This window comes from Triturus cristatus, chromosome 8 (genome assembly GCF_964204655.1).
Source record: "Triturus cristatus chromosome 8, aTriCri1.1, whole genome shotgun sequence".
Lineage (NCBI taxonomy): Eukaryota > Metazoa > Chordata > Amphibia > Caudata > Salamandridae > Triturus > Triturus cristatus.
The window spans coordinates 858,541,856-858,569,771 of record NC_140591.1 but is presented as its reverse complement, the minus strand read 5'-3'; the positions used below and the strand labels follow the sequence as shown (position 1 = coordinate 858,569,771).

General features: G+C 48.2%; 1 protein-coding gene across 2 annotated transcripts in view; it reads left to right on the top strand.

Moving 5' to 3' along the window:
- Nucleotides 1-19,433: 19,433 nt before the first annotated feature.
- CMSS1 (cms1 ribosomal small subunit homolog) overlaps nucleotides 19,434-27,916 on the top strand; it is a 1,297,886-nt gene continuing 1,289,403 nt past the window's right edge. Inside the window, exon 1 of one of the 2 annotated variants that reach the window (XM_085622368.1) lies at nucleotides 19,434-19,653. In XM_085622368.1, coding sequence (XP_085478494.1) covers nucleotides 19,578-19,653 — 76 coding nt within the window. In that variant the 5' untranslated portion in view covers nucleotides 19,434-19,577. The remainder of the gene's footprint in view (nucleotides 19,654-27,916) is intronic. The other variant, XM_085622369.1, reaches the window with a different exon arrangement.

The following is a 27,916-nucleotide window of genomic DNA, read 5'->3' as shown; positions in this document are numbered from 1 at the left end:
TTACAAAAACTCTGCACAGAACGTAGCAGCAAGATAGGAAATGGAGGCAAGCCCGGGTGGGGGAGGGGCTTGGGGCCCAGTGCTGCCAGAGCTTGTGTTCGTGGGCGGAGCCTGCTCTTAACTGGAGTGGGGGAATGTGTGAGGAGATTGTGATTATATTTGCATTTATATAGCACTTCCTACCCTCGAGGAGGCGATGGAATGGAAGAAAAGTCGCACTTCAAGTGCCATTTCTTTATAATTTACCAATAAACGTATTTGTTATCTGTAGTTTGTATAATGTGTGTGTGTTACCCGTTGAAGTTTTTGACACCTACAGTTATTTTTTTGAGACTGTCACGACAGGAGGGGGAGAAAATACGCAAGAGCACGAGTGCGCGAGGGTGAACGGGGGGCTGTCCGAAAATTGTTTTTGTTTCGTGTAATAACATTGTGTCACCATTCAATAACTTTAGAACAATATAAAACTATCACAAGCATTGGCATAGCCAATAGGTCTCGCTTTTGGAACCTTATAAGTATTTAGTTATGCAACTGTTGCATGGCTAAACACTTAAAAGGTCCCAAAGGCGAGACCTATTGGCTATGCCAATGCTTGTTTTCTTTCTAATCGCGGCACCGGTGCTCTACTTTTAACATTAAAAGTAAAGCGCGGGTGCCGCGATTATAGCAAAAGTAAAGAAATACATGTTTGTTTCTATTTCTTTACTTTTGCTATAATCGCGGCACCAGCGCTTTACTTTTAACATTAAAAGTAAAGTGCGGGTGCCGCGATTATAGCAAAAGTAAAGAAATAGATGTTTGTTTCTATTTCTTTACTTTTGCTATAATCGCGGCACCGGCGCATTACTTTTAATGTTAAAAGTAAAGCACAGGTGCCGCGATTAGCAAGCTAAAAATGCTACCGCCGGCCACAGCTTGCAGTGCATGTGCGCGAGTGGTGCGCGCGCAGCAGTTATCACGCCATATGGCACCTCTGCTGAAGGGCGCACAAGCACTGCAAGCTGTAGCCAGCGGTAGCATTTTTTAAAGTCCTTACTAAAGTCTCTCCGAGCAGCGCACTGACTCAGCGAGACCTAAAACAAGCATTTGCAATGCAATAGGTCTCGCATTATAAAAGTGTGAGCAGTTGGCATTGCTAATAATAATGCAACACTAGCTATTTGCATTGTAAATGATGCCACTTATTTATGTGTTTGTTTTATAAAATAGATAAAAAAGGCGTACAGTTAGGAAGGAACATCAAAAAATAGAGTCCATGAAATCTTTCCTTCAGGTTACAGTAACCTTTTTTTTTTTTTTTCAAATTTGCTGATTCTTCAATGAGTTGCTTCAATCAACAATACAAAATCGATTTGTAGATCACAGTTGGATTTTCTATAGATCAACAGCCTTTCTGCCTACGCGTTTCGTCCTTCCCATAGGACTTCATCAGGGCTGTAATAATAAACAAATAAACATACAATTTACACCCGATTTTCACAATATACCAAAACCACCATGTGATACAACAAACATTTAATTTAAATGACCTGATTCTAATACAGACACTTCCTATACTAATGATATATAGCACCCCTCATCAAATGAAAAGGGCAACAGTGACTTCTATAAACTTAATAAATTAACAGTTTCCAATAAACTATAGTGATGATTGTTAAACTTCACACACCTTGTTTTTTAGAGAGAAAAATTCTATTCTTTTTCTAAACATCGAATACTTTGTGTCATTAATTTGCAGCGCACAACCAGATATCTGTAGTAAATGGGAAATGAAACATGTATTGAAAATTCTCTTCTCCATTTAGTTTAAAATAATTTATCCAGCTCCCTTTCTTACATATTAGAAAATCGCATTCCCTAACGTTACTAATTAAACCCATGTAACCTGATATATTAACTAATGTCTGCATAAATTCTGAAAATGAAATATTGCTGGTCCCTAATTAACAAAAAACAAAAAGGTGCCAATGCTGCACTTGACTCAACTGAAACTTAAACCAAGTGTAGTGAATGAAACAATGCCACTATCAACTACTTTTGCAGTTGGATTTAATCCAAAGCATTTTTTTTCACATTACATTAAATTAATTCTCTGTTACCAAAACACATTTTTACAAATCAAGGATCAACCGACATTTCAAAAATCAACATGAACTCTTTTTTCACACACTAACTGTCATGAGGCATGAACCGGTAGCGCGCTGACAAACGCCTACCCCGCCAGACGGACTCTATGGGAACTACATTTCCCAGAACGCCCGGCGGAACACGCCCCACGTGACCTGCGTCATGCGCGACAGAGCGGATAAAGCCGCCACCGGCCAGCGAGCGGTGCCGATGATTCCTGACTGTCCCGTACAACACTCTGCTGACTCTTCGTTCCAGTTCTGCTGTCTCCGCCGACCCTTCGTTCCAGTCCTGCATCCTCGGCCCCCTTTGCGGAACCCTCGTCCTTCCGGCCACGAACCCCTTCGCTCCAGCGGTGAAGGCCACACCGGCAGCCCCCGGCTCTAGAAAGGCGTCAGAGAGACCTCCGCCCTCAACGTTCCCGACTCTTGGAAGGAACCTCCAGCGCTCCTCTGCCCACGGAGTTACGGGCTCAGAGTCGCAGCGCGAACAGGTGCGCTCCTCTGCCCATGGAGTTCCGGGCTTAGAGTCGCAGCGCGAACAGGTGCGCTCCTCTGCCCACGGAGTTTCGGGTTCAGAGTTGCAGCGCGAACAGGTGCGCTCCTCTGCCCACGGAGTTCCGGGTACAGAGTAGCAGCGCCCACTCCGTTCACTGCTCTTCAGAACCGTGAGTACTGAATTGCCTTTGCCTTCAGGGAGGCGTCTTCCTTTGTTCTCTTTGCTGACTCTGATCCGTGAGCGCGCTCTGGAGCATTAAGCACTGATTTGAAAGTGCTGTCCTTTGCTCCCAGAGACCCCGCGCCACTGTGACCTGAGGAACCAGTCGCTAGGGTCCGCCCTGGCTCCACGACCGTTATCCAGTGCTCCCGTTCAAATGGGTTTCGAGTCGTCCCCGGCCGGGGGGCCTCCCTCTATAGGGGTTGGGAAGGTGGCAGGTGAGAGCACGACAACCGAGTAGTGGGAAGTAAGACGGGAGGGTACCAAGTATCGTGTCTCTTATGGTGTGCTTGTCTCATTCCAGGTCCCTCTCCCAGCTGTTCCTTCCCTTCCTTCCCTCGCCCACCTGTCTCCATAGTCCGTGCGTGTCACACGTTTTCCGGACTGGGGACGGATGGGAGGTGGACCCCATTAGAGCATCAGCGCCATCCTGAGGAGAGAGTTTCCCGGCCATCGTGACACTAACATACTTACATACCACAATCAACCACATATAGTTCTCAAACTGACTGATCAAACACACTCACTCAACATCATTTTAGACAAAACCATAGTGAAGTACTAGTTTCTTAGTTGGACCCACACTAATGCGGGTTTCGAGCGCGAGTTTAGAGATATGCGAGGGATTCAGACTCCCTAAAGATCGTCGAGGCAAGCCAATTCCGAGGTCTTCATTACACTCGTGGGCACGAACACAGATCTCTACTAAAGATTCTTCTGTGTAACCAAAGAAACTAGTACTTCACTACCAAAACAGCTCCCAAGTCAAGGGTCTGTGTAAATATATCATTGGAGTTTCTTTCAAGCATTTAGCTGCAGCAAGTGTTGGTCCTGATGAGAATCCCTGTATGAGAAGGGATTTGAAACGCGTAGACCTTATCGTTTTTGGCCAATCTATTCTACATAACAGAAAACAGAGTGCAGTTTTTTTACAAGCATGTCAATTTTATGTTTGTTGATGGCCTTGATGTCCATTTACTGTATCTAATTATGGTTTTGTCTAAAATGATGTTGAGTGAGTGTGTTTGATCAGTCAGTTTGAGAACTATATGTGGTTGATTGTGGTATGTAAGTGGTGGTGTTGCGTAAGTGAATAAAGAATGAAAAATGTTAGTGTGTGAAAAAATGGTTCGTGTTGATTTTGAAATGTCGGTTGATCCTTGATTTGTAAAAATGTGTTTTGGTAACAGAGAATTAATTTAATGTAATGTGAAAAAAATGCTTTGGATTAAATCCAACTGAAAAAGTAGTTGATAGTGGCATTGTTTCATTCAATACACTTGGTTTAAGTTTCAGTTGAGTCAAGTGCAGCATTGGCACCTTTTTGTTTTTTGATGATATTAGGCTTGGCCTTGCTGCCATTTAGCCAAAACCCGAGATTGTTTTTCAGGTCCCTAATTAACAGCGTACCCCCAAATCTCTGTGATGGATGAGGAATAATACCTATCTTAAACATTAATATCATAGATATTTTCCAATTAAGGCTACTCAAAAACTCCTTACTTTTATATTAACAAAGGTCGCACTAACCTAAATTGATCTTTAATATACGTCTCACACCTAATTCCTTATTAAGTCACTAAAAAATAATAAATAAACAAAAGGTCCCCATTGAATTAGTACCTAGCAGTATTTACTAAAGTCGGGAGGTGAACACTTAGAAAGCTCAAACGTACCTTGAATTTCATCAATTCTTATTTCTCAAAATTTCTTCAATACTCCTCTTTTCACTATGTTCAAAAGATAATCACTGTGTAAAAAATCAAAATCCAAGAACCAAACAATTAATCACAATACTGCCACCCAGAAATATTATTCAACTAGACTGTTTTTAGCTAAAGTCATCCATTACCTCAACTATTATCATTCGGGATTTCAAAACATATCTTAAAAATAATCAATTATTATTTCTCTGAAATGGAATTATCCCCAACTCGGTCTCGAACACCCAAACTTCCAAATTTTTACAAGGTGTAAGACTCCACACCTACCAATTACGCCACTGATCAGACTTATCCACTAGTCAGTTCACGGTTGAAATATCCTATCAACATTTTATCTGTTAACTGATATTCAAGAATCTTGAACTCATAACAGTAAAATATAACATTATCTTTATTAAAAGTGATGGGACTAATAGTCTTTCTTTGGTACTTTGTGCCCTTTTTTTGTTACAGAGTGAAAGATTTTTGAACTTAGTGAAAGGAGGAGGACTGAAGGATTTCAGTAAAAATAATAATTGATTATTTTTAAGGTATGTTTAGAACTCTTGACAGTCAGTTAACAGATAAAATCAACATCAACATTTTATCTGTTAACTGACAGTCAAGAGTTCTAAACATACCTTAAAAATAATCAATTTGGGAATAGAATGTGAGAGAAGAGAAAGTGAAGTATGGACAGCAGTAGAAAGGTGTCGGATTTAGGAGGGGACTAGATAGGGGGAAGGAGAGTGGAGGCATACTAGAGGAGATGAAATGGGATCTAAAGATGATAGAAGGACATGGGGAGATGAGTGAACATCGATGGAAAAAGAGGAAGATGGAGGGTGGAGACCTAAAAGGTGATAAAATGAGGCAGGATCGGGAGGGGCGAGTACAGAAAGAGCAGAAGCTGTGGAAGGAGTGAAAAGAAAATAGAAATGGAGAAGCATGGGGAGGCGGCAGGAAAGAGATGGGGAGGTGAGAGAATAAAGAGTGGGAGAGAAGGACCAGGAGAAAAGGATGGAAGGTGGAGAGAAGAGGGGGGAGTGGCTGAGATAAGGGTGAGGATGTAGGTGGAAGAAAGAAACTAAAAAGAGATGGGAGTGGAATGAGACTAGAGGAGAGGGAGGCTGGAGAAGAGAGGGGCAAGAAATAGATAAGGAGGGCGGGGGGAAGCAAGGCCAGAGGAGAGGGAGGCTGGAGAGGGGGCAAGAAAGAGATGAGGAGGGTGGGGGGTAGCGAGGCCAGAGAAGAGGGAGACTGTAGAGGAGGGAGGCAAGAAAGAGATGTGGAGGGAAGTGAGGCCAGAGGAGAGGGAGGCTGTAGAGGGGACAAGAAAGAGATGGGGAGGGGGGAGGCCAGAGGGGAGGGAGGCTGAAGAGGAGAGGGGCAAGAAAGAGAGATGGGGCGGAAGCGAGGCCAGAGGAGAGGGAGGCTGGAGAGGGGCAAGAAAGAGATGGGGAGAGGGGAGGCCAGAGGGGAGGGAGGCTGGAGAGGAGAGGGGCAAGAAAGAGAGATGGGGGGAAGCGGGGCCAGAGGAGAGGGAGGCTGGAGAGGGGGCAAGAAAGAGATGAGGAGAGTGGGGGGCAGCGAGGCCAGAGGGGAGGGAGGCTGAAGAGGAGAGGGGCAAGAAAGAGAGATGGGGCGGAAGCGAGGCCAGAGGAGAGGGAGGCTGGAGAGGGGCAAGAAAGAGATGGGGAGGGGGGAGGCCAGAGGGGAGGGAGGCTGGAGAGGAGAGGGGCAAGAAAGAGAGATGGGGAAGCGGGGCCAGAGGAGAGGGAGGCTGGAGAGGGGGCAAGAAAGAGATGAGGAGAGTGGGGGGGCAGCGAGGCCAGAGGGGAGGTAGACTGGAGAGGAGAGGGGCAAGAAAGAGATGGTGAGGGGGCGAGGCCAGAGGAGAGGGAGGCTGGAGAGGAGGGGGGCAAGAAAGAGATGTGGAGGGCAGGGAGGGAAGTGAGGCCAGAGGAGAGGGAGGCTGGAGAGGAGGCAAGAAAGAGATGTGGAGGTTGGGGGTGGGTTAGCGAGGCCAGATGAGCAGTGAAACATCCAGACTGTCCTGAAGGAATTAAGGTGCGAGGTCGGGGTGAGGCCAGAAAGATTTGAGAAGGGGGGATGGAGAGGGGGGAGAGTAGATGAATATGTGGCGGTGGGGACGGAAAACGTGCTAGAAGCGAGCAGGGAGAGAATAAAAGAGGTGTGGAGAAGAGAAGGGTTTTACGCAGGTAGAGGGGTAGAAGGACGCTGCAAGGTGAGAAAAGAACATCGGAAGATGAGAAAGAGGGGTGAGGGAGAATAGAAGGAGATGTGGACGGATAAGCAGAGGGAGAGAAATTAAGGACAATGAGGCGAGAGTGGAGAAGATAACGAGATACAGATGAGACGATGGCGGTGGAGACAAAAACAATGAGATACGGATGAGAGGATGAGATGGAGGCTGGAGAAGTGAAGGGCGTGGAGGGCGGGAGAAGGGTGGGGGAGTGAGCATAGGAAAAGGGAGAGAAAAGGCTTTCGAGGGAATAGTGGAGAGGAGAAGAGGAAGGCCATGAGGTGCAGAGGGAAGAGGTGAAAGAATGAAATGTGGAAGCGTAATAAGGGAAGAAAAGAAAGTGAGGGAGGGGGCTCAAGGGTGGGATATTGTAAGAAATGGGTGGCAAAGAGAAGTGATGGGAAGGAAGAAAGTGGAGGAGAGAACATTAAAAGAGAGTGCTGCTCTAGAGGGGACACGAGGAAAGGGAGTACAGGGCATGAAAAGAGTGTGTGCACACTTAAGAGTGTGCACCTGAAGATGCGTAAAGGTGGTGAGAGGGAGCAAAGGGAGGGCTGGGGAAGTAATGATGTGGAAGAAGTGAGACGTAGGCTGAGATGGGGGGTAGAGGAGTAGGTGCAATGGCATGGTATAATGAGGGGGAGTGACGTAGAAGAGAAGGAGCGTGAGAGAGAGGTTAAGAGAGGGACGTGAGGTGGTGTGCATCAGGAGGTACTGGGACAAAGGCAGTCAGAGAACGAGGGAAATGAGACAGACCACGTGTAGAAAGAGACAGCAAAGTGGGTAGGATGGTGATAGGATTGGAGGCGGTGCAGGTAGAAATGTGGGGAAAGAGGTGAGACGCGGAAGGACTGCATGGTGCACGCGGGAAGAGGGGAGGAGCAAGGGAGGGGAAGGAAGCACACTAGGTGGAAAGGGGGCAGGAGATCTAACAAAAAAGGAAGGACAAAAACGGAGGAAAGAAGAAAGAGGCGACACGCGAACTGGAATAAATAAAACTAAAAAGGTGGAAACAAGCATTGGCCACGAAAGTCATCGCGATCACAATCGCTGTGAAAGCAAAAGTGATCGCGATGATGCGCTAAAACACCAAGGGATGCGCGCGCAAGCGCGCGTGCTTGTTGCGCGTTCTAGCAAGCTGGCTAAAAAACTGGGGGGAAAAATGCTACCGCCGGCCACAACTTGCGCGCGCGCGCACATGCACTGCAAGCTGTAGTCGGCGGTAGCATTTTTTGAAGCCCTCACTTAAGGTCTCGCTAGACCAGCGCCCAAGCGCTGGGTCAGGCGAGACCTAAAAACAGAAAGGGTTGTTGAGGCAGTCGCCGATGTCCTGGGGTGTTTTCACCCCTCCTAATGGACATCGGCTGCTGACTGACTCCGAAAATGAGTTGGAAATCCACTGTTTACAGGGGTTTTCAGCTTCTTTTTCCAGGCACCTTGTGATTTTGTCATCTCACAAGGTGACCGTGTGAAGGGAGCAGAAATGTGCAGGTCTGTCCACGCCCCTGCTCAGTCTGCATACATTAATGGGCTGGCCCAGCGAGAGTTACACCTCAGCCCCGTTGTTAAAAGGAAGGTAAGAGTCCCATTGTTGTACGGTCTAGTGTCTCGTTCCCTCTGTGTCACGTGACGCCCCGTCCAATCGGGACGGGCGGCTCCGTGACGCGGAGGGGGGGGGGACACTCGACGGAGAGCGTTGGCGGCGAGCGTACATCGCCGCTCCTCGTGGGCCATTATATCGGACTTACATGTTGTAATTCTATGAATAAAACTACACGCTGTTATTACCACCTACCAGCGTCCTCCCTGTTATTCCTGGCACAACAAATGGCGACGAGGGTTCCGGAAGTGGGGCCCACGAGTGTCTCTCCATGCCCTCCTGTTCTTGCTGATTGAGGCGGAGCCCTCCCACGTGGGCGTCTGCTGCTGAAGTCCGTCCCTGCTGCATCTAGTGCCGGCCTTGCTGCCTGTCTCGCCTGCCTCCCTGCCTCGTGCTTCTGCCTGTTGATGCTGTCTCCGGCCCTGAGTGCCAGGTACCTTCTGTTGCTGTGGGGTCTCGCCTAGCGGTGTCCGCGCCTTGCTTGATCCTCACTCCTCGTGCTTACGTACCGTCAAGGCTTTGGGTCCTGCTGCTGCGTGGGAGAGCCTGCCGTCCGCGCCACGTGTGCCGGGCGCGCTCAAAATGTCGCACGGAGGCAACATCTGTGTCCCGCCTCTATTCTTGGAGGTTCCCGGCAAGCCATGCATGAAGTGGAAAAGCTGTTGAGGGCTTTCGAGAACTATATCGTTTCCATTGATGGCACGGGGTACTCGGCGGAGCGGAAGAAGGCGCTGCTGTTCGGACTGCTGGGGAAGGCTGGGCAAGAGGTCTTCGACAGTTTGCCTGTGTTCGTGAATCCGCCTGGTGTTACCACTCAGCTCAACGCGTACCAGGAGGCGGTAAGGAGGTTGGAGCTGCAGTATGCGGAAGAGACTAACATCATGGTGGGGCGCCACAAGTTCGCGCTTAGGAAGCAGGAAGAGGGGGAGTCTATTGAGGAATACATTGCCTGCTTGCGCGTTCTGGCCCAAGACTGTGAATTTGCGGGCATGACGGACACTTACATCAGAGACCAGGTGGTGTTCTACTGCCACTCCAAGAAAGTGCAGGAACGATTGCTGACATGCCGCGATCCTACGCTTCAGGAGGTGGTGGCCATTGCGAAGGCCATCGAGAGATTCCTGGTGTCCGCAGAGGAACTTGCCAAGACTAGCCACGCTGCCAATGTGTTTTATGTGCAGGACAGGAGCAAATCCGCCCAGAAGCCTCCTGACAGAGGGGCGAATGATAAGGGGGCGGTTAGGAAGCCGTTCGCTTGCTTCAGGTGCGGAGCGATAGATCACTTGGCGGACAGTAAGGCTTGCCCTGCGCTGGGCAGGAAATGTACTAAGTGCAAGAGGGTGGGCCACTTTGCTGCTGTATGCAAGACCAGGAAGCCAGCTAGCAGTGTGAAAGTGAGTTCTGTGAGCGAACGTGATCTTGAGGCGCTAGGGGATATAGTGCTATCTATTGATGCTGAGGATGGGCGAGTGAGGGGGCCCATAGGCTCCGTAATGATTGGCTCTGTTGAGCTTCCGTTCACTGCTGATTCAGGTTCCCCTATTACCCTGATTTCCGACACTACGTTTGATGCGATGTGGCACGATGTGCAATTGCGTGTGACGGATGTAAACCCGAAAGCGTTTGGGGAGCAGGATATAGTGATGAAAGGGTACTTTCCCGATACCCTCACTTTCAAAGGGAGGGCCATCAATACCAAGATTTACGTGGCCGAGAAAGGGAGAAGCCTTGTGGGATGGAAGGATCTGGCAAAGTTGGGAGTGATGCTAATCCCGGGGGCAGCGGATCCCATTGTTCTCAGAGCTGACTGGGTCAATTCCATTCAGGCGGACGATGACCCGGGTGGGTTGTCCGGAGTTCTTGCAAAATTCAGCTCAGTCTTCGCAAATGAAGTAGGATGCGTGAAAGGCTTCGTGCACGACATACAGCTGAAGGAGGGGGCGATGCCAATCAAGCACAAGGTCAGGACTGTGACCCTATCTGTCAGGGCGGAACTCAAGTTTGTGCTGGACAAGTTGGCGAATGAAGGGGTAATTGAAGGTGCCGGTGCTTCGGAATGGGTGTCCGCGATCGTCGTATCGAAGAAGAAAAGAACTGGAGACATCCGTCTGTGCGTGGACCTGCGTTCCCTCAATAACAACATCCTAGTCAATTGTCACCCGCTGCCCAACATTCAGGACATTTTGGCGTCGACGTCCGGATCCCGCCTATTTACCCTGATTGATCTGAAGTCCGCGTACCACCAGGTCTGCCTCACCGAAGGCTCTAAGAAGCTGACCACGTTTGTCACTCCGTTTGGGGCGTACAGGTATGTCCGGCTGCCTTTCGGACTCGCCTCTGCTTCGGGGGTGTTTCAAAAGTTGATGGATCTCTTGTTCTGTGACCTGGAGGGGGTTGAAGCGTTCCAGGACGATATCTTGATTCACACTAAGGACGAAGCAGAGCACCTGGTGGTGTTGGGCAAGGTGTTGGAGGTTTTGCGTGAGAAGGGGATGACAGTCTCCAAGGACAAATGCAAATTTATGGAGTCCAAGATCGAATACTTGGGGCATGTGTTGACCCCGGATGGGATTGCTCCCAAAGAAGACCTGGTGAAGGCGATCAGAGAAGCTCCGTGCCCTGGCGACAAGGACGCACTGCGGTCCTTCCTGGGGCTCAGTGAGTACTATTCGAAGTTCCTGCAAGGGTACGCGACCACTATGGAGCCACTGAGGGCCTTGTTGAGGAAGAATGTCAAGTACGCGTGGGCAGCGGAGCAGGACGCGGCTTTCGAGGCCGTCAAGAGGAGTATCGCAGAGGCTCCGGTGCTGCAGCCTTACAACAAGGACTTGCGGAATGTGGTCACGGTCGATGCAAGTGCAAAGGGCATTGGGGCGGTTTTCTGCCAGTTCCACGGGCAGAAGGAGAACACCATCGCCTTCATATCCCGCTCTCTGAGCGATGCCGAGAAGCACTACAGCACCATTGAGCGCGAGACGCTCGCCTGTGTCTGGGCGGTGGAGAAACTGAAGAACTACTTGTGGGGCAAGGTGTTCGAAATCGTCACGGATCACAAACCCCTGATCTACATGATGGCCGGCGAGGGCCGTGGTAATGGGAAGGCCAGTTCGCGGCTGCTGCGCCTACTGTCCAAGCTGCAGGAATACCACTTCACGATCAGGCACATCAAGGGTGGCCTCAACTGCAGAGCGGATTGCCTGTCCCGCTTGCCCGTGGCAGGGGACGTTGATGGGTCCCTGGACGATACGGAGTGTGTGGTGGCACTGGTGGATGCCACGACGATGTGCGAAGGTTCCATATCTGAAGAGGAGTGGCTCGCTTCTCAGGAGAAGGACGTGGTTCTCCGCACCGTGATGGGCCACATGACATCCTATTGGCCTCCCGTGCGGAATCTACACGGGTCCCTCCGGAGCTTCCAGCAGGTGAGTGCGGAACTCACCCTCGAGAATGGCTTCTTGAAACGGCATGAGCTGTTCGTCCCTCCGGAAGGTCTCAGGGGCAAACTGATAAGGATTGCCCACAAAGGTCACCCTGGCGGCACCGCGACCAAGAATCTATTAAAAATGTACTACTGGTGGCCGGGGATGTCCAGCGACGTCTGCGAATTCATAGACAGGTGTGAGCAGTGTCTGAAGGCGGACAAGCATTGGAAGACCAGCAGAGGGGAGCTGCAGAGAGTGGAGATTCCGGCTGGCCCATGGAGCAAGGTCGCCATCGACTTCGCGGGCCCGTTTTCACTGCTGCCGGAGGATTGCAGATTTCTCATCGTGATCACCGACTATTACTCCAAGTGGATACAGTACAAGTTCGTCCGAGAGGTTACCACGGACCGGGTGATTCAAGTGCTACGAAAAATCTTCGCTCAAGAAGGGCAACCGAAGGTCATGGTATCTGATAACGGCACCCAGCTGGTATCCAAGAAGATGATGGATTTTCTCGCCCACTCGGGGATCAAGCAGGAGAAGACCCCATTGTACAGCCCGAAGAGCAATGGGCAGGTGGAGAGAATGAACAGGTTCCTCAAAGAGGGAATCCAGCTTGCCCTTGCGTCCAATTTGGATGTAAAGATGTTTCTCGCGGACAAGGTGCACACTTACCACAACACTCCAAATGCCGTTACAGGTCACACGCCTTTCTATTTGATGAGGGGGAGACGGTGCACCAATGAGCTTACCCCCAAATACAACGAGTGGTATGATGTACGAGAAGACACGGAGGGTGTACATGAGAAGACGCTGAGAGTCAGGGAGCGAAACATGGCTAAGCAAGAGTGTGCAAAAAAGTACGCTGATACCGTGAATAGAGCCAGAGCTAAGGAGGTGGAACAGGGAGATTGGGTCCTAGTAAGGAAGCCGCATAAGGTGATGAAGGGGGAGTCAGTCTTTCAAACTCCTGTACGTGTGCGGGAGGTCAGGAAAGGGGCAGTGTGTTTGGAAAGTGGAGGATGGAGAAGCAAAGATGACATCGTCAAGCTCAAAGCAGGCCAGGAAAACATCATTATGAATGGAGGCCGTGCGAGTGGGCCCAGGAATGACGATAGTGTACCTGAGTGGCAAGAGTACGAGGTTGTGAGCAGGAGTGAACGGGCGGATAATGGTTGGTTGCACACCCCGCCTGTTGACAGAGCTAGCAGAGGTGAATCAGCATGTCATGAGGAGGTGCGAGTTGAGACAAGTGGTGCCGGTGGGCGTGGTGGAATGAAGTCCGTGCGAGAGTGCGAAGGCAACCAGGGTGTCCAGGAGGGTACCAGATATAGTAGCACGCCATGCGCCGAGGGGCAACCTCGGTTTGTGACTCCTAGGAGGCCTACCAGATCTGTTAGGGCGCCCAAGCGCTTTGAAGACTTTGCTATGACATGATTAACGTTTTGCTGTTATATTGTTGAAGGGGAGATGTTGTACGGTCTAGTGTCTCGTTCCCTCTGTGTCACGTGACGCCCCGTCCAATCGGGACGGGCGGCTCCGTGACGCGGAGGGGGGGGACACTCGACGGAGAGCGTTGGCGGCGAGCGTACATCGCCGCTCCTCGTGGGCCATTATATCGGACTTACATGTTGTAATTCTATGAATAAAACTACACGCTGTTATTACCACCTACCAGCGTCCTCCCTGTTATTCCTGGCACAACACCCATCTGGCTCCAAAAGGCTGCTCAGGCCCCCGCTGGCGTCATCTTAACATCACAGACACAGCCTAAATCGTCCACCACGCTGGTCAAAAAAGCGGCCCACAGCTGCAACTCCGATACCGGCCCATGGCCCGAGTGCCCGCTTTACCAATCTGACCCTACGTGAGTGTGCAACACAGTGCTATGGAATAACCTTGCGCTGTGTTACAATAGAGTACATGTTGTACGGTCTAGTGTCTCGTTCCCTCTGTGTCACGTGACGCCCCGTCCAATCGGGACGGGCGGCTTCGTGACGCGGAGGGGGGCGGAACACTAGACGGAGAGAGCTGGCGGCGAGCGGATCTCGTCGCTCCTCGTGGGCCTTTATATCGGAAATACTTGCTGTAAATTTAGTGAATAAACTACACGCTGTTATCACTACCTGCCAGCGTCCTCCCTGTTATTCCTGGCACAACAAATGGCGACGAGGGTTCAGGAAGTGGGGCCCACGAGTGTCTCTCCATGCCCTCCTGTTCTTGCTGATTGAGGCGGAGCCCTCCCACGTGGGCGTCTGCTGCTGAAGTCCGTCCCTGCTGCATCTAGTGCCGGCCTTGCTGCCTGTCTCGCCTGCCTCCTTGCCTCGTGCTTCTGCCTGTTGACGCTGTCTCCGGTCCTGAGTGCCAGGTACCTTCTGTTGCTGTGGGGTCTCGCCTAGCGGTGTCCGCGCCTTGCTTGGTCCTCACTCCTCGTGCCTGCGTGCTGTCAAGACTTTGGGTCCTGCTGCTGCGTGGGAGAGCCTGCCGTCCGCGCCACGTGTGCCGGGCGCGCTCAAAATGGCGCACGGAGGCAACATCTGTGTCCCGCCTCTATTTTTGGAGGTTCCCGGCAAGCCATGCATGAAGTGGAAAAGCTGGTTGAGGGCTTTCGAGAACTATATCGTTTCCATTGATGGCACGGGGTACTCGGCGGAGCGGAAAAAGGCGCTGCTGTTCGGACTGCTGGGGAAGGCTGGGCAAGAGGTCTTCGACAGTTTGCCTGTGTTCGTGAATCCGCCTGGTGTTACCACTCAGCTCAACGCGTACCAGAAAGCGGTAAGGAGGTTGGAGCTGCAGTATGCTGAAGAGACTAACATCATGGTGGGGCGCCACAAGTTCGCGCTTAGGAAGCAGGAAGAGGGGGAGTCTATTGAGGAATACATTGCCTGCTTGCGCGTCCTTGCCCAAGACTGTGAATTTGCGGGCATGACGGACACTTACATCAGAGACCAGGTGGTGTTCTACTGCCACTCCAAGAAAGTGCAGGAACGATTGCTGACATGCCGCGATCCTACGCTTCAGGAGGTGGTGGCCATTGCGAAGGCCATCGAGAGATCCCTGGTGTCCGCAGAGGAACTTGCCAAGACTAGCCACGCTGCCAGTGTGTTTTATGTGCAGGACAGGAGCAAATCCGCCCAGAAGCCTCCTGATAGAGGGGCGAATGATAAGGGGGCGGTTAGGAAGCCGTTCGCTTGCTTCAGGTGCGGAGCGATAGATCACTTGGCGGACAGTAAGGCTTGCCCTGCGCTGGGCAGGAAATGTACTAAGTGCAGGAGGGTGGGCCACTTTGCTGCTGTATGCAAGACCAGGAAGCCAGCTAGCAGTGTGAAAGTGAGTTCTGTGAGCAAAGGTGATCTTGAGGCGCTAGGGGATATAGTGCTATCTATTGATGCTGAGGATGGGCGAGTGAAGGGGCCCATAGGCTCCGTGATGATTGGCTCTGTTGAGCTTCCGTTCACTGCTGATTCAGGTTCCCCTATTACCCTGATTTCCGACACTACCTTTGATGCGATGTGGCACGATGTGCAGTTGCGTGTGACGGACGTAAACCCGAAAGCGTTTGGGGAGCAGGATATAGTGATGAAAGGGTACTTTCCCGATACCCTCACTTTCAAAGGGAGGGCCATCAATACCAAGATTTACGTGGCCGAGAAAGGGAGAAGCCTTGTGGGATGGAAGGATCTGGCAAAGTTAGGAGTGATGTTAATCCCGGGGGCAGCGGATCCCATAGTTCTCAGAGCTGACTGGGTCAATTCCATTCAGGCGGACGACGACCCGGGTGGGTTGTCCGGCGTTCTTGCAAAATTCAGCTCAGTCTTTGCAAATGAAGTGGGATGCGTGAAAGGCTTCGTGCACGACATACAGCTGAAGGAGGGGGCGATGCCAATCAAGCACAAGGTCAGGACTGTGCCTCTCTCTGTCAGGGCGGAACTCAAGTCTGTGCTGGACAAGTTGGAGAATGAGGGGGTAATCGAAAGTGCCGGTGCTTCGGAATGGGTGTCCGCGATCGTCGTATCGAAGAAGAAAAGAACTGGAGACATCCGTCTGTGCGTGGACCTGCGTTCCCTCAATAACAACATCCTAGTCAATTGTCACCCGCTGCCCAACATTCAGGATATTTTGGCGTCGACGTCCGGATCCTGCCTGTTTACCCTGATTGATCTGAAGTCCGCGTACCACCAGGTCTGCCTCACCGAAGGCTCTAAGAAGCTGACCACATTTGTCACTCCGTTCGGGGCATACAGGTATGTCCGGCTGCCTTTCGGACTCGCCTCTGCCTCGGGGGTGTTTCAAAAGCTGATGGATCTCTTGTTCTGTGACATGGAGGGGGTTGAAGCGTTCCAGGACGATATCTTGATCCACACTAAGGACGAGGCAGAGCACCTGGTGGTGTTGAGCAAGGTGTTGGAGGTTCTGCGTGAAAAGGGGATGACAGTCTCCAAGGACAAATGCAAATTTATGGAGTCCAAGATCGAATACTTGGGGCATGTGTTGACCCCGGATGGGATTGCTCCCAAAGAAGACCTGGTGAAGGCGATCAGAGAAGCTCCGTGCCCTGGTGACAAGGATGCACTGCGGTCTTTCCTGGGGCTCAGTGAGTACTATTCGAAGTTCCTGCAGGGGTACGCGACCACTGTGGAGCCACTGAGGGCCTTGTTGAGGAAGAATGTCAAGTACGCGTGGGCAGCGGAGCAGGACGCGGCTTTCGAGGCCGTCAAGAGGAGTATCGCAGAGGCACCGGTGCTGCAGCCTTACAACAAGGACTTGCGGAATGTGGTCACGGTCGATGCAAGTGCAAAGGGCATTGGGGCGGTTTTCTGCCAGTTCCACGGGCAGAAGGAGAACACCATCGCCTTCATATCCCGCTCTCTGAGCGATGCCGAGAAGCACTACAGCACCATTGAGCGCGAGACGCTCGCCTGTGTCTGGGCGGTGGAGAAACTCAAGAACTACTTGTGGGGCAAGGTGTTCGAAATCGTCACGGATCACAAACCCCTGATCTACATGATGGCCGGCGAGGGCCGTGGTAATGGGAAGGCCAGTTCGCGGCTGCTGCGCCTACTGTCCAAGCTGCAGGAATACCACTTCACCATCAGGCACATCAAGGGTGGCCTCAACTGCAGAGCGGATTGCCTGTCCCGCTTGCCCGTGGCAGGGGACGTTGATGGGTCCCTGGACGATACGGAGTGTGTGGTGGCACTGGTGGATGCCACGACGATGTGCGAAGGTTCCATATCTGAAGAGGAGTGGCTCGCTTCTCAGGAGAAGGACGTGGTTCTCCGCACCGTGATGGGCCACGTGACATCATATTGGCCTCCCGTGCGGAATCTACATGGGTCCCTCCGGAGCTTCCAGCAGGTGAGTGCGGAACTCACCCTCGAGAATGGCTTCTTGAAACGGCATGAGCTGTTTGTCCCTCCGGAAGGTCTCAGGGGCAAACTAATACGGATTGCCCACAAAGGTCACCCTGGCGGCACCGCGACCAAGAACCTATTAAAAATGTACTACTGGTGGCCGGGCATGTCCAGCGACGTCTGCGAATTCATTGACAGGTGTGAGCAGTGTCTGAAGGCGGACAAGCATTGGAAAACCAGCAGAGGGGAGCTGCAGAGAGTGGAGATTCCGGCTGGCCCATGGAGCAAGATCGCCATCGACTTCGCGGGCCCGTTTTCACTGCTGCCGGAGGATTGCAGATTTCTCATCGTGATCACCGACTATTACTCCAAGTGGATACAGTACAAGTTCGTCCGAGAGGTTACCACGGACCGGGTGATTCAAGTGCTACGGAAAATCTTCGCTCAAGAAGGGCAACCGAAGGTCATGGTATCTGATAACGGCACCCAGCTGGTATCCAAGAAGATGATGGATTTTCTCGCCCACTCGGGGATCAAGCAGGAGAAGACCCCATTGTACAGCCCGAAGAGCAATGGGCAGGTAGAGAGAATGAACAGGTTCCTCAAAGAGGGAATCCAGCTTGCCCTTGCGTCCAACTTGGATGTGAAGATGTTTCTCGCAGACAAGGTGCACACTTACCACAACACTCCAAATGCCGTTACTGGTCACACGCCTTTCTATTTGATGAGGGGGAGACGGTGCACCAGCGAACTTACCCCCAAGTACAACGAGTGGTATGATGTGCGAGAAGACACGGAGGGTGTACATGAGAAGACGCTGAGAGTCAGGGAGCGACTCATGGCTAAGCAAGAGTGTGCTAAAAAGTACGCCGATACTGTGAATAGAGCCAGAGCTAAGGAGGTGGAACAGGGAGATTGGGTCCTAGTAAGGAAGCCGCATAAGGTGATGAAGGGGGAGTCAGTCTTTCAAACTCCTGTACGTGTGCGGGAGGTCAGGAAAGGGGCAGTGTGTTTGGAAAGCGGAGGATGGAGAAGCAAGGATGACATTGTCAAGCTCAAAGCAGGCCAGGAAAACATCATTATGAATGGAGGCCGTGCGAGTGGGCCCAGGCATGACGATAGTGTACCTGAGTGGCAAGAGTACGAGGTTGTGAGCAGGAGTGAACGGGCGGATAATGGTTGGCTGCACACCCCGCCTGTTGACAGAGCTAACAGTGGTGAATCAGCATGTCTTGAGGAGATGCGAGTTGAAACAAGTGGTGCCGGTGGGCGTGGTGGAATGAAGTCCATGCGGGAGTTCGAAGGCAACCAAGGTGTCCAGGAGGGTACCAGATATAGTAGCCCGCTATGCGCCGAGGGGCAACCTCGGTTTGTGACTCCTAGGAGGCCTACCAGATCTGTTAGGGCGCCCAAGCGCTTTGAAGACTTTGTTATGACATGATTAACGTTTTGCTGTTATATTATTGAAGGGGAGATGTTGTACGGTCTAGTGTCTCGTTCCCTCTGTGTCACGTGACGCCCCGTCCAATCGGGACGGGCGGCTTCGTGACGCGGAGGGGGGCGGAACACTAGACGGAGAGAGCTGGCGGCGAGCGGATCTCGTCGCTCCTCGTGGGCCTTTATATCGGAAATACTTGCTGTAAATTTAGTGAATAAACTACACGCTGTTATCACTACCTGCCAGCGTCCTCCCTGTTATTCCTGGCACAACAGTACACTTAAAATGTATATTTTTTATAAACTATTCCAGAAGGGACTTGAGATAAGACCTCTTCATCTGATAAATTAGTAATATAAGCCACACTTCCAGAGCTGCCGACTTTGGAACTGAGGACCAGGTTGATTCCCGGCATCTGCTCAACATCCTGTGATTCTAGGCAAATCATTTAATCTCCCAGGGCTCACTCAGAATATTATCCTCCTTACGGTGATAAAACCAGTAGAGTTGAGTATAGTAATAATAACACGTGCTATTAAATGTGCAGTGACGAAATAGCTTTTGCTGAGCCGCTGTTTACAATAAGATAAAATATCCCCGCAAGTATTTCGCTTTAATGTGTGCTCTAATCAAGCGCGTTTAAAGCGTAAGCACTACCTGTTAACTAACCTTTCCGCACATAACAGAGAAGTATTAGTACGTTACTTCGTCCAGCAGTATGGCGCCCAGTGCCGGCATATTAAATGGGGAAGTTAGCGTTCTAGTTTCGTATATTAACCTCTGTAATGTCAAAAAACACAATAGAGGCGGAGACTGAAGCCGGGGCGAGGTTTGGAACGCAAACTAAGCTGCCAGACACGTGTGAAAGTAGCCGGCGCGCTTTGTGAATCTTGCAGACAAGTGCTGTACTGGCATAATTGTGGTGACACTGCGGAGTGTTTGGAAAGATGGGAGACGACCTGGGTGAGCAGTGGTGGCAGGAGGAGCAGGAGCAGCAGGAGCCCAGTGGCAAGGAAGCATCAGGTACTCTAAAAATGCTGTGGTGCGAGGCACGTGCAGTAGAGCATCTTCTGTAAAAGTCGGGCTTCTCTCCTGTGTCTAAAGATTGACTGACGTGTCATGTGTGCCAGCGGTTACAGTAGACTCCTTGGTGTTCATGAAAAACTTTAGAAATTCTGACACGTTCATAAAATATTAATCAGCGGTCAAAAGACGTGGCAATTTACCAGTACCTACGAGGGAGACTATTAACTAATTCTAGTTTTATTTAGCAGCAGCCCTTTACGTTTTGGAACAAACAGTGCCATAGTAGCAAATGAAAAGGTTAAACTGCAAGTCCCAGCATCCCTTACTACGGTTGGCTGAAAAACCAAGACTTTCTAATAGCCACCCTCCTGGCAAGTAGGTATGATTATGGCGCTTTAGTCAAAACGCCCTATATACGTTTGCCTCTCACAGGTGCCTGTGGTATCCGTGTGTAGTTAGTATTTTAACATGTCCACTACAGAGCAGATTTGTTATCGTGTGTTGCTAACGTACTGACTGTATATTTCCCACGAAAAAATGAAGCACTGTCAAATAATATGTGACATGTTATGGTGCCCATGAGCGCCTTGCACTAGATTAAAATTCAGCCCATTCCACACTTCTCACTATCACTAAAAGATTGGTAGTTTTAAAAAAAATCTATGCTTCAAGAAATAACGCAGATGTCGGTGTAGAGATGCCAGGTAAAGCTAATGTATCTCACTAGTGCATTTGTTTTCAGTTATACAGTCACCAACTAACAACAAGCATTTGCAATGCAATCGGTCTCGCCTTTGGGACCTTATATATATTTAGCTATGCAGCACATTAGCCTGGGTGCCGAAACATCTGCTGTTCCTTAACATGTAGGGAAAGTCAGCACCAAACTGTTTGACGTGCCAGGTATGGGAACACACATAGAGAAATATAGCCTTTCAGAGGGCGAAAGGTATAGTCCAAAGCTCTGTTTTTAATATAAAATCAGGGCATTCGGTGGTCATTTCACTGAAAATACAAATTTGAAAAAAGTAGTATTGTCTACGGGTGCTCGTGGTAGAGAATTTCTATAGGCTGGAATCTAGAGAATGCTAAAGTGTTTCTGGTATTTTACTGACCTCTGCCGGTTGTTTTCTATCAAGAAAGTTAAATAGAGGCAGTTGCCAGAAAAATTTTAAAAAGAATGCCCCTATGCAAGAATCTATTTTTGATATTTTACTGACCTCTACTGGTCGTTTTTCGATCAAGACAGTTAAATAGTGGCAGTTGAACAGAAAAAAAGCCCCTGAGCGTAAGCAGATAAGTCCTAGGGCTGATCTCCAAAGCCAACAAAGTACATACACATATAAGTATATACTAAAGTATATACACTCGGTCTCGAATGCGCGACCTAAAAATTGTTTGTCACAAAAATCGCCGAAAGAGTCACATTATTAGATGTTGCCTCCCAGACAGCACAAGCAGTCTCATTGTGAAAGAACTATTGCAGTCTTACTAAGAACATACAGTGGCTTATGACCCACACATTGCTTGCTATTAGTTTACTTTTTTGCCACTTTTATTTGCTTGCTTCTTATTTAGGTTTTCCGTGTCCCATTTTGTTCAGCTTGTGTTTGTCCCTCGACCGGAGTATTGCCTCTTTACCATGCTTTTGATTGGCTGAGTTGTGTTCTTCCACTGTTCACTTTTAGAAAACAATGCTTTTCCTTTTGATTAAGCACCCCATGAGAGTGCATGTGTTTTCTAAGACCCCTTCTGTGCGCTTCTCCCCTCTTCCCTTGTCAAACACCTGCCTTCGGCGCTCCCTGTTGCTCTCTCCCTAGTGTGTTGCTCTGTCTCTCATGTTATTAACCCCTCGAGTTCTGTGCCATATTTGGATGCCAAACTGGTACTAATGAGGTTCAACTGATGCCCAGACAGTGTTAAGTTTAAAAAAGACAAGAAATAATGAAGTAATACTATCACAAAATGTTCCACTTTACACTGTATAATTTGCCTTTTCTTGCTGCATAAGGTGCTCCTCCCCTGCCGCATAACTCCAGTGGTCCTGACTATATTACTATCTTCCTCGTTTGCTGCATTTACCCTATTCTTCAACTCTTGGCTACATATTTTTTTAGTGTCCCCTGCCCACACTCGCTGTTGCTTTTATACCCCATCTGCTCCACGTGCCTCTGGTGATACTTCGTTTTGATTTTTTGGGGAGGGCGTGGCAAAAAATTGCTGACAATCTGTCTGCCCTATAAAAAAAGATTCATACTACTTCAGCTTAATTATTTTTTCATGAATCAATCCATCTTGGATCAGTAAATTAAAAAGGAATTGTAATGTATGCGCAGACTTGCGTGATAGCATATGTGCACACCTATGTCCTCACACGTGCACGCCTGTGAAATGACACCACTGTGTCATCACATCTTTTGGCTGATGCTGCATAGCATTGGCAGAACATTTTCTTTTCTGATGCTGTACAATATCGCCAAGAGCATTGACAATCCCACTAGGTCCCAAAGGTGAGACCTATTGGCCTTGCCGTTGCTTGTTAACATGAGTGTTCTTCTTACTCAACTCTGTAACACATACTGTATTGGTCTTGAAAGGCTGAGTAAATTAGCCGGGAGGTCAGTCTGTGACCTGTGCATGTATTTCGTTACCTATACTGCAAGCATCTCCACTTTGCTTAAAGATTAAATTCACTGATAATACCATTAAGGTGGTAGCGTTGGCAGGCAACCTAGAGGTACTTGTATATTGGTGGTTTCATATGTGTCGGCATTCTGCAAGTTATACTGCTGCTGTGTGCATAACTTGGAAGTAACTCATATGGGAAATGTAGTTGTCATTAGTTTAACACCCACTGGTTCCTTCTCTGTCCCACTTGAATACAGCTCTGATCCTTATTTTTACTTTGGCCCGAATAGGGGTGAGCACAACTTGTGTAATTTAATGTAGCGCAAGTACTGTAAATCACTGCAAAATTATGTGAAATAACACATAATTATACGAAATGCAGCTCTCACACAAAAAATAAGCCAAATGGTCCTTTCGGGTAAAAATTCAACTTGAAAATGTAATTTTGTGTTGTTTACCAGTTGCTCATTTTTAAAATAGTAATGCTCATGTTCATATTTGTAGTTTTGCACTAAAAAATTACCAGACGGTCCGCTCGGGTAAAAAAAATCCACCTGAAATGTTTCTTGATCATCCATATTAAATGAACTGCCACTCATGTTCAAAACACTGCAGTTCGCGTTTCGGTTTGCTGGTTTGGCCTGAAAGTTACCCCAGTGGTCTGATCGGGTAAAAAGTCTTCCTAAAATGTTGCTTGCGTTCAAAAATTGCCCAAAAAGCACATCTTGCATTAAAATTGCTCCCCAAAATGTCAAAATATGGCATAATCTCTGTCATTTCATGGACATTTCATTAAACAAAATTCCCAAAATGATGCTAATTACTCTGGTGTAAATAACATTTTGCTCAGGCCTAGTCCTGAACGATTGTTGTTATCAAGGCACATGAGGCAACTGCTAGTTCAAATAAAAAAATGTGCAGAGGGCATCTTGCATTTTAGCACTTCTAATTGTTCCACAGACTTTTTATTGCTGTCCCTGTTAGTATAGAAATAGAAAATCAATGCTACTCCCAAGAATGACATATTTTCTCCCAATATTTCTATAAATGTGGCAGCTCCAAACGTATTTAACAAGTCATTTATGTTCAGTTGTTCCTTCCAAAAATGCAATCAAATAAATAAGTGCCTACATTCTTTTTAAAACCAGGTCACCCTAAAAGTTGAATGTTTGTAAACAACAGCATAAGAAACCAAGCTATTCTTGGAAAGTGTGTGCCTCATAGAGTGGGAGAGTGAAAGTGCGAAAGTGCATATGAGAAAAAGTAAAAGAGTAAAGAATGAGGTATAAAAGATAGAAGGTGGAGCTTTAAGGTGAATATGGCCCGAGGGTGGAAAAGTGTGTATGAGAAGGGTTTATGAGGAAAAGTTGGATTTAAGAGAAGGTAGGGTGTGCATGTATGTGTGAAAGAGAGATGTGGAGCCATAATCGGAGCTAAGTGTGAGAACATAGTTGTTAGAGTTTTTGTGAAATAGATGACAGGTTGGCAAAGGGATCTTTGGAAGACAGGATGATCATAGAAGGGTCATAATAGGTCAAGATTTTCGGTATCTTGGCAAACCCGATGATGGGGTATCTCAGACGATGTGCATGAGTGAGTCATTGTACTTCTATTCTCAGCTGCAACATTGTAGGAAATGTTCATCTTTTGCACAATGTATCCCAGATTTGTGACTTAATTTTTTTTGCTGGCTGTAGAACTCTGTGCATTTTACCCCAGCTAACCAGTGGAAAAGTGCATGTGCGCCACCTTTGAACATGATGAAACTGGTATACCCTGGCTAGCATATTTAACTTGCCTATAATTCTTTAGTATATGGAACAAAGTGTACCCAGGGCCTGTAAGTTAAACGTCACTAGTTATGCCATCCACTACAGTGACAGAGCAAACGTGACTGCAAGTCTACCATTTGTGGCCTGGCTGTGCAGTTTAAACTTCAAATTAGAGCTGTCAAAATAACCCCCTTTTGACATGTCAAAAGCTCCCTTTTAAATATTATTTTCAACCCTAAGAAGGCCTTGCTGCCCATAAGGCAGAGTGCATGGTATTTAAAAGCAGGACATGTCAAAGTTCATGGTAAACATGTCCTTACAGTAAAAAAAGCCACAAAAGCTATTTTCACCGCAGCAAGGCTGGCTGTTCATAGGAAAACACTAGGTTACATTATTTCGTTTAATAATGCTAATTATGGTTAGGAAACAGCTAGAAATATAATTCAAAGACTCCTTTTAATAGTCATTCAAAAAACAATTTAATGGTTAATTTTATTAACTATTAAGGAAAATGTACTTTTACAACGTTACCTTTTCCACGGCTAAAGCCTCAGAGGCTGATTTGCATAAGCTTCAGCTGTCACCTGATAGCTGAATAGACCCTTGATTAGGTGTGAGAACTGCTCTTGGAACAAGAGAAAGACCTTGGATGTGGGGAGGTGTTTCTATTCGTCTGGCAGGACAACCATTTAGCTGTGTCCAGGAATTTGATTTGCTTCAAAGTGGCCTGCCCTGGTCAGGAAACAGTTAGCTGACATCTGGGCAGGCCACTCCTTTCTTTCCCCATTCAGGCAGGCACCAATCATATGGTTTATATAGATCACAGAGGAGAGGTTGGGCTGGGTACAATTGCTCTGCACATGGGAAGAATGGCTTAGCCATGTTAGATTTAGGCAATACGAGGAACTGTGGGATTGTCTGTGGGATTGTTTGTTCTAAGGCACACAAAGTGCTGCAAATGTAGGTAGGGTTACCTCTGGGAACATTTGCCCTATTAGTTAGGGAGTGGCCAGGTCTTGCCCCCACCCACAGGCAGATGCCAGGCAGAAATGTGTCACCCACAGTACCCTCCTTGAAACACTGCTTGACATGTGGAAGATAAGAAGAGAACTGAACCTGCTGTCTGAAACCTGAGGAGAGCCGGAAGACTGGACCTGCTCTCTCTCTTGTGCTCAAGACAAAGAAGTGGACTCCACAGGTCATGAGGCCGATCTCCTGTTCAAGCTACAGCGACAAAAAAAGCTAGCTACAAGAGGCCTTTCCTGCAGCTGCCCAACTGACCAGTTCCAACTGGACTTGCCCTGGACCCTGCTGGTGGCGTCCGCTGGATTGAGTCTTGACCGTGAAATACTGTCCCAAAGTTCCTAGGACATCGGCTGTGTCATAGTGTACTCCTCCTAACATCTCCTGAAACCTGGGACTTGGAATTTATCTGTGTCTAAAGACCTCTGGACAACTGAGACCAATCTGCCAAGCCAATCCAGTTGCCGTTGGGCCGAAGTTTCAGGTTGGTCCCGCTTTGAAGTTTTCTGCGGTACACCAAGAAAGGTCACAGTGGAATTAGTTTACAGAGTTATAAAAGAACACATATATTGACAATGCATATACATTTATGACAACACATGATAGATGCGAAAAATGACTGAGATTTAATCAGTTATGCAAAGTATTTGGTCAAACGATCATCGATTCAGCAGACAAAATATGTCAACATTATTATATTGGTTAAACAGGTGCAAAGAAGGTGACAAGTGCAGAGGTTGGGGTCAGTGCAAGTGATGTGCAAGGGGAAGGTCGTGCATATAGCTACATCCACGGTACATTTAAGGACATATCCTGCCAATTTATTGGCAAGAACAACAAATGTAACAACATAAGCAGAGAAAGCAGTTACAGAATCACTGTCAATCCGGTTTGTTGATGAAGGTGAACAAACAGTCAATGTTTCGACCCCTATTGGGACCAGCAAAGTGAATGTCTTGGAAGTGGGGTCTTCATCAGGACCGAGGAACGTAAGGGGGGGGGGGGGGGGTTAACGCACCTGAGAACAATGATGAGGATTCATGAGTTGTGTCGAAATATTAAACAGATATATTAAGTATACCATTAAAACATCAATTACCAGCAACAGCAGGAGAGATTCGTGCTGGAAACTTAGAATGTGGACCAACATGGCTCCTGAGGTGGAAAAAAACGGAGAAGACAAAAGTGGTACAGCTAGATTAAAACTTAGGAAGCAGAGGGTACACTACATCCACAAGGTGATTGGGTACTCACCATTAGGAGATGGGTGAAGCACCTTAGATGATAAATGGCTAAGGGCGACTTGAAGTTTTCTGCAGCAACAAATACAATTCAGCTGGACCTTGCAGGGAAGGTATCCAGCATTGTGGTGCCCTCTTCAGCTACAACCTACATACTTACACCACTGGAAGAATCTGAGCTCCTAAAAATTGACTACGTCTGAACCTAGAAATCTTCATCGGTAAAAATATCCAAAAGTATCTGGCCGGCGATGGGCCTTCATTGGGTGTGAAACTCAAATTTCTATCACCTGGAACTTTCCCGCCAAGAGTCAGTGGCTTCACCAGCACCTCATTCATCAGATATCTGACGTTTGGAGCCTGTGCTGCCACAGCCTGCTGTCTTGTTCCTCTGAGGATATTTGACTTTCATTTTAGAGACTTAAGTCCAAGTCGTTAAACTTCTGACCTGCTTGAAACTGGTTTCTGTACCTGGCCCACTATCAATCGCTGTCAGCCTTTACACACGCCTAGGACCTGGTCATGTGAATCTAAATGACAGCGGTTGGTGCTTAACATTTTTTAATCTATTTTGATCCTTCAGCTTTAAAAATTAATCTCTCAGTTTACCCTAATTGGATTTTTGTTGTTTTGGGTGTCATTGTTTGTATTCTAGTTCATTCTATTTTTCTAATTGGTTTGGGATTTTTCTTGTGTTGTGTTTTAACTTATTACTGTTTTGATATTGCATGAATACTTTACACATTTCCTCTCAGTTAAGCCTGACTGCCCTGTGCCATAGCTACCAGGGGGTTGAGCTCAGATTAATTTAGTGACTTTAGTGATTCACCCTAACCAGGATTGTGATTATTACTTGAGATAGGTAGGTACCCCCCTCAACTAATAATCCCAATTTCTTCAAAACATGAAGTGCTAACCCAATTGAAAACATCCACAGGCTTGATCTGCACCCCAATGGTATTGTGAACCCCAAGAGCTAAAGTGGGAGATGCCACTGGAACGTATAGGCTGCAAAGTTGAATCACACCAGAATGTTGAATAGCACTCTGTCACTATTACCCCATTTGTTTTTTGTGTCTTGCCTGAGACAGCACATGTGCTGTCCCCTGTGAACCATTTTGTTTACTAACAGGGGGTTTAGAGCCCACATTGTTTACCACTGGTAAGCCCCAAATTGAGGAATTCCTTTAAAATCTATGGAACTCCGTTGAATTGTGTCTATCTATATGATTATTTAGGAGTCCGATTTGATTTCAAGTTGCTCAGCTTCTTAAAGGTGAGGCGACATTGAGTCAATACGCTGGTGGGGAGCTCAGCTTTGCCAAAAGCCAGGGGAACAGAGTAGTAGGCCCCACCCTCTAAACCTATAGAGCACAAGCATTTGTGGCAGGTCTATACAGTGCAGAGCTGTGGTGCTATAAAAATATTTTAAAAAAGTGAATGGGCTGGCCAAGGCAGAAAACTGCTTTCTTCGTCACTTTCTTTTGCTTGGTCCTAGGATCCCTATGGATGCATTGAGACATGAGCAGGGTGTTAAACCAGTTTAGCAGTTTGCTGTGTTATGGTCCATCCACTATTTGAAAAGAACCTGGACAA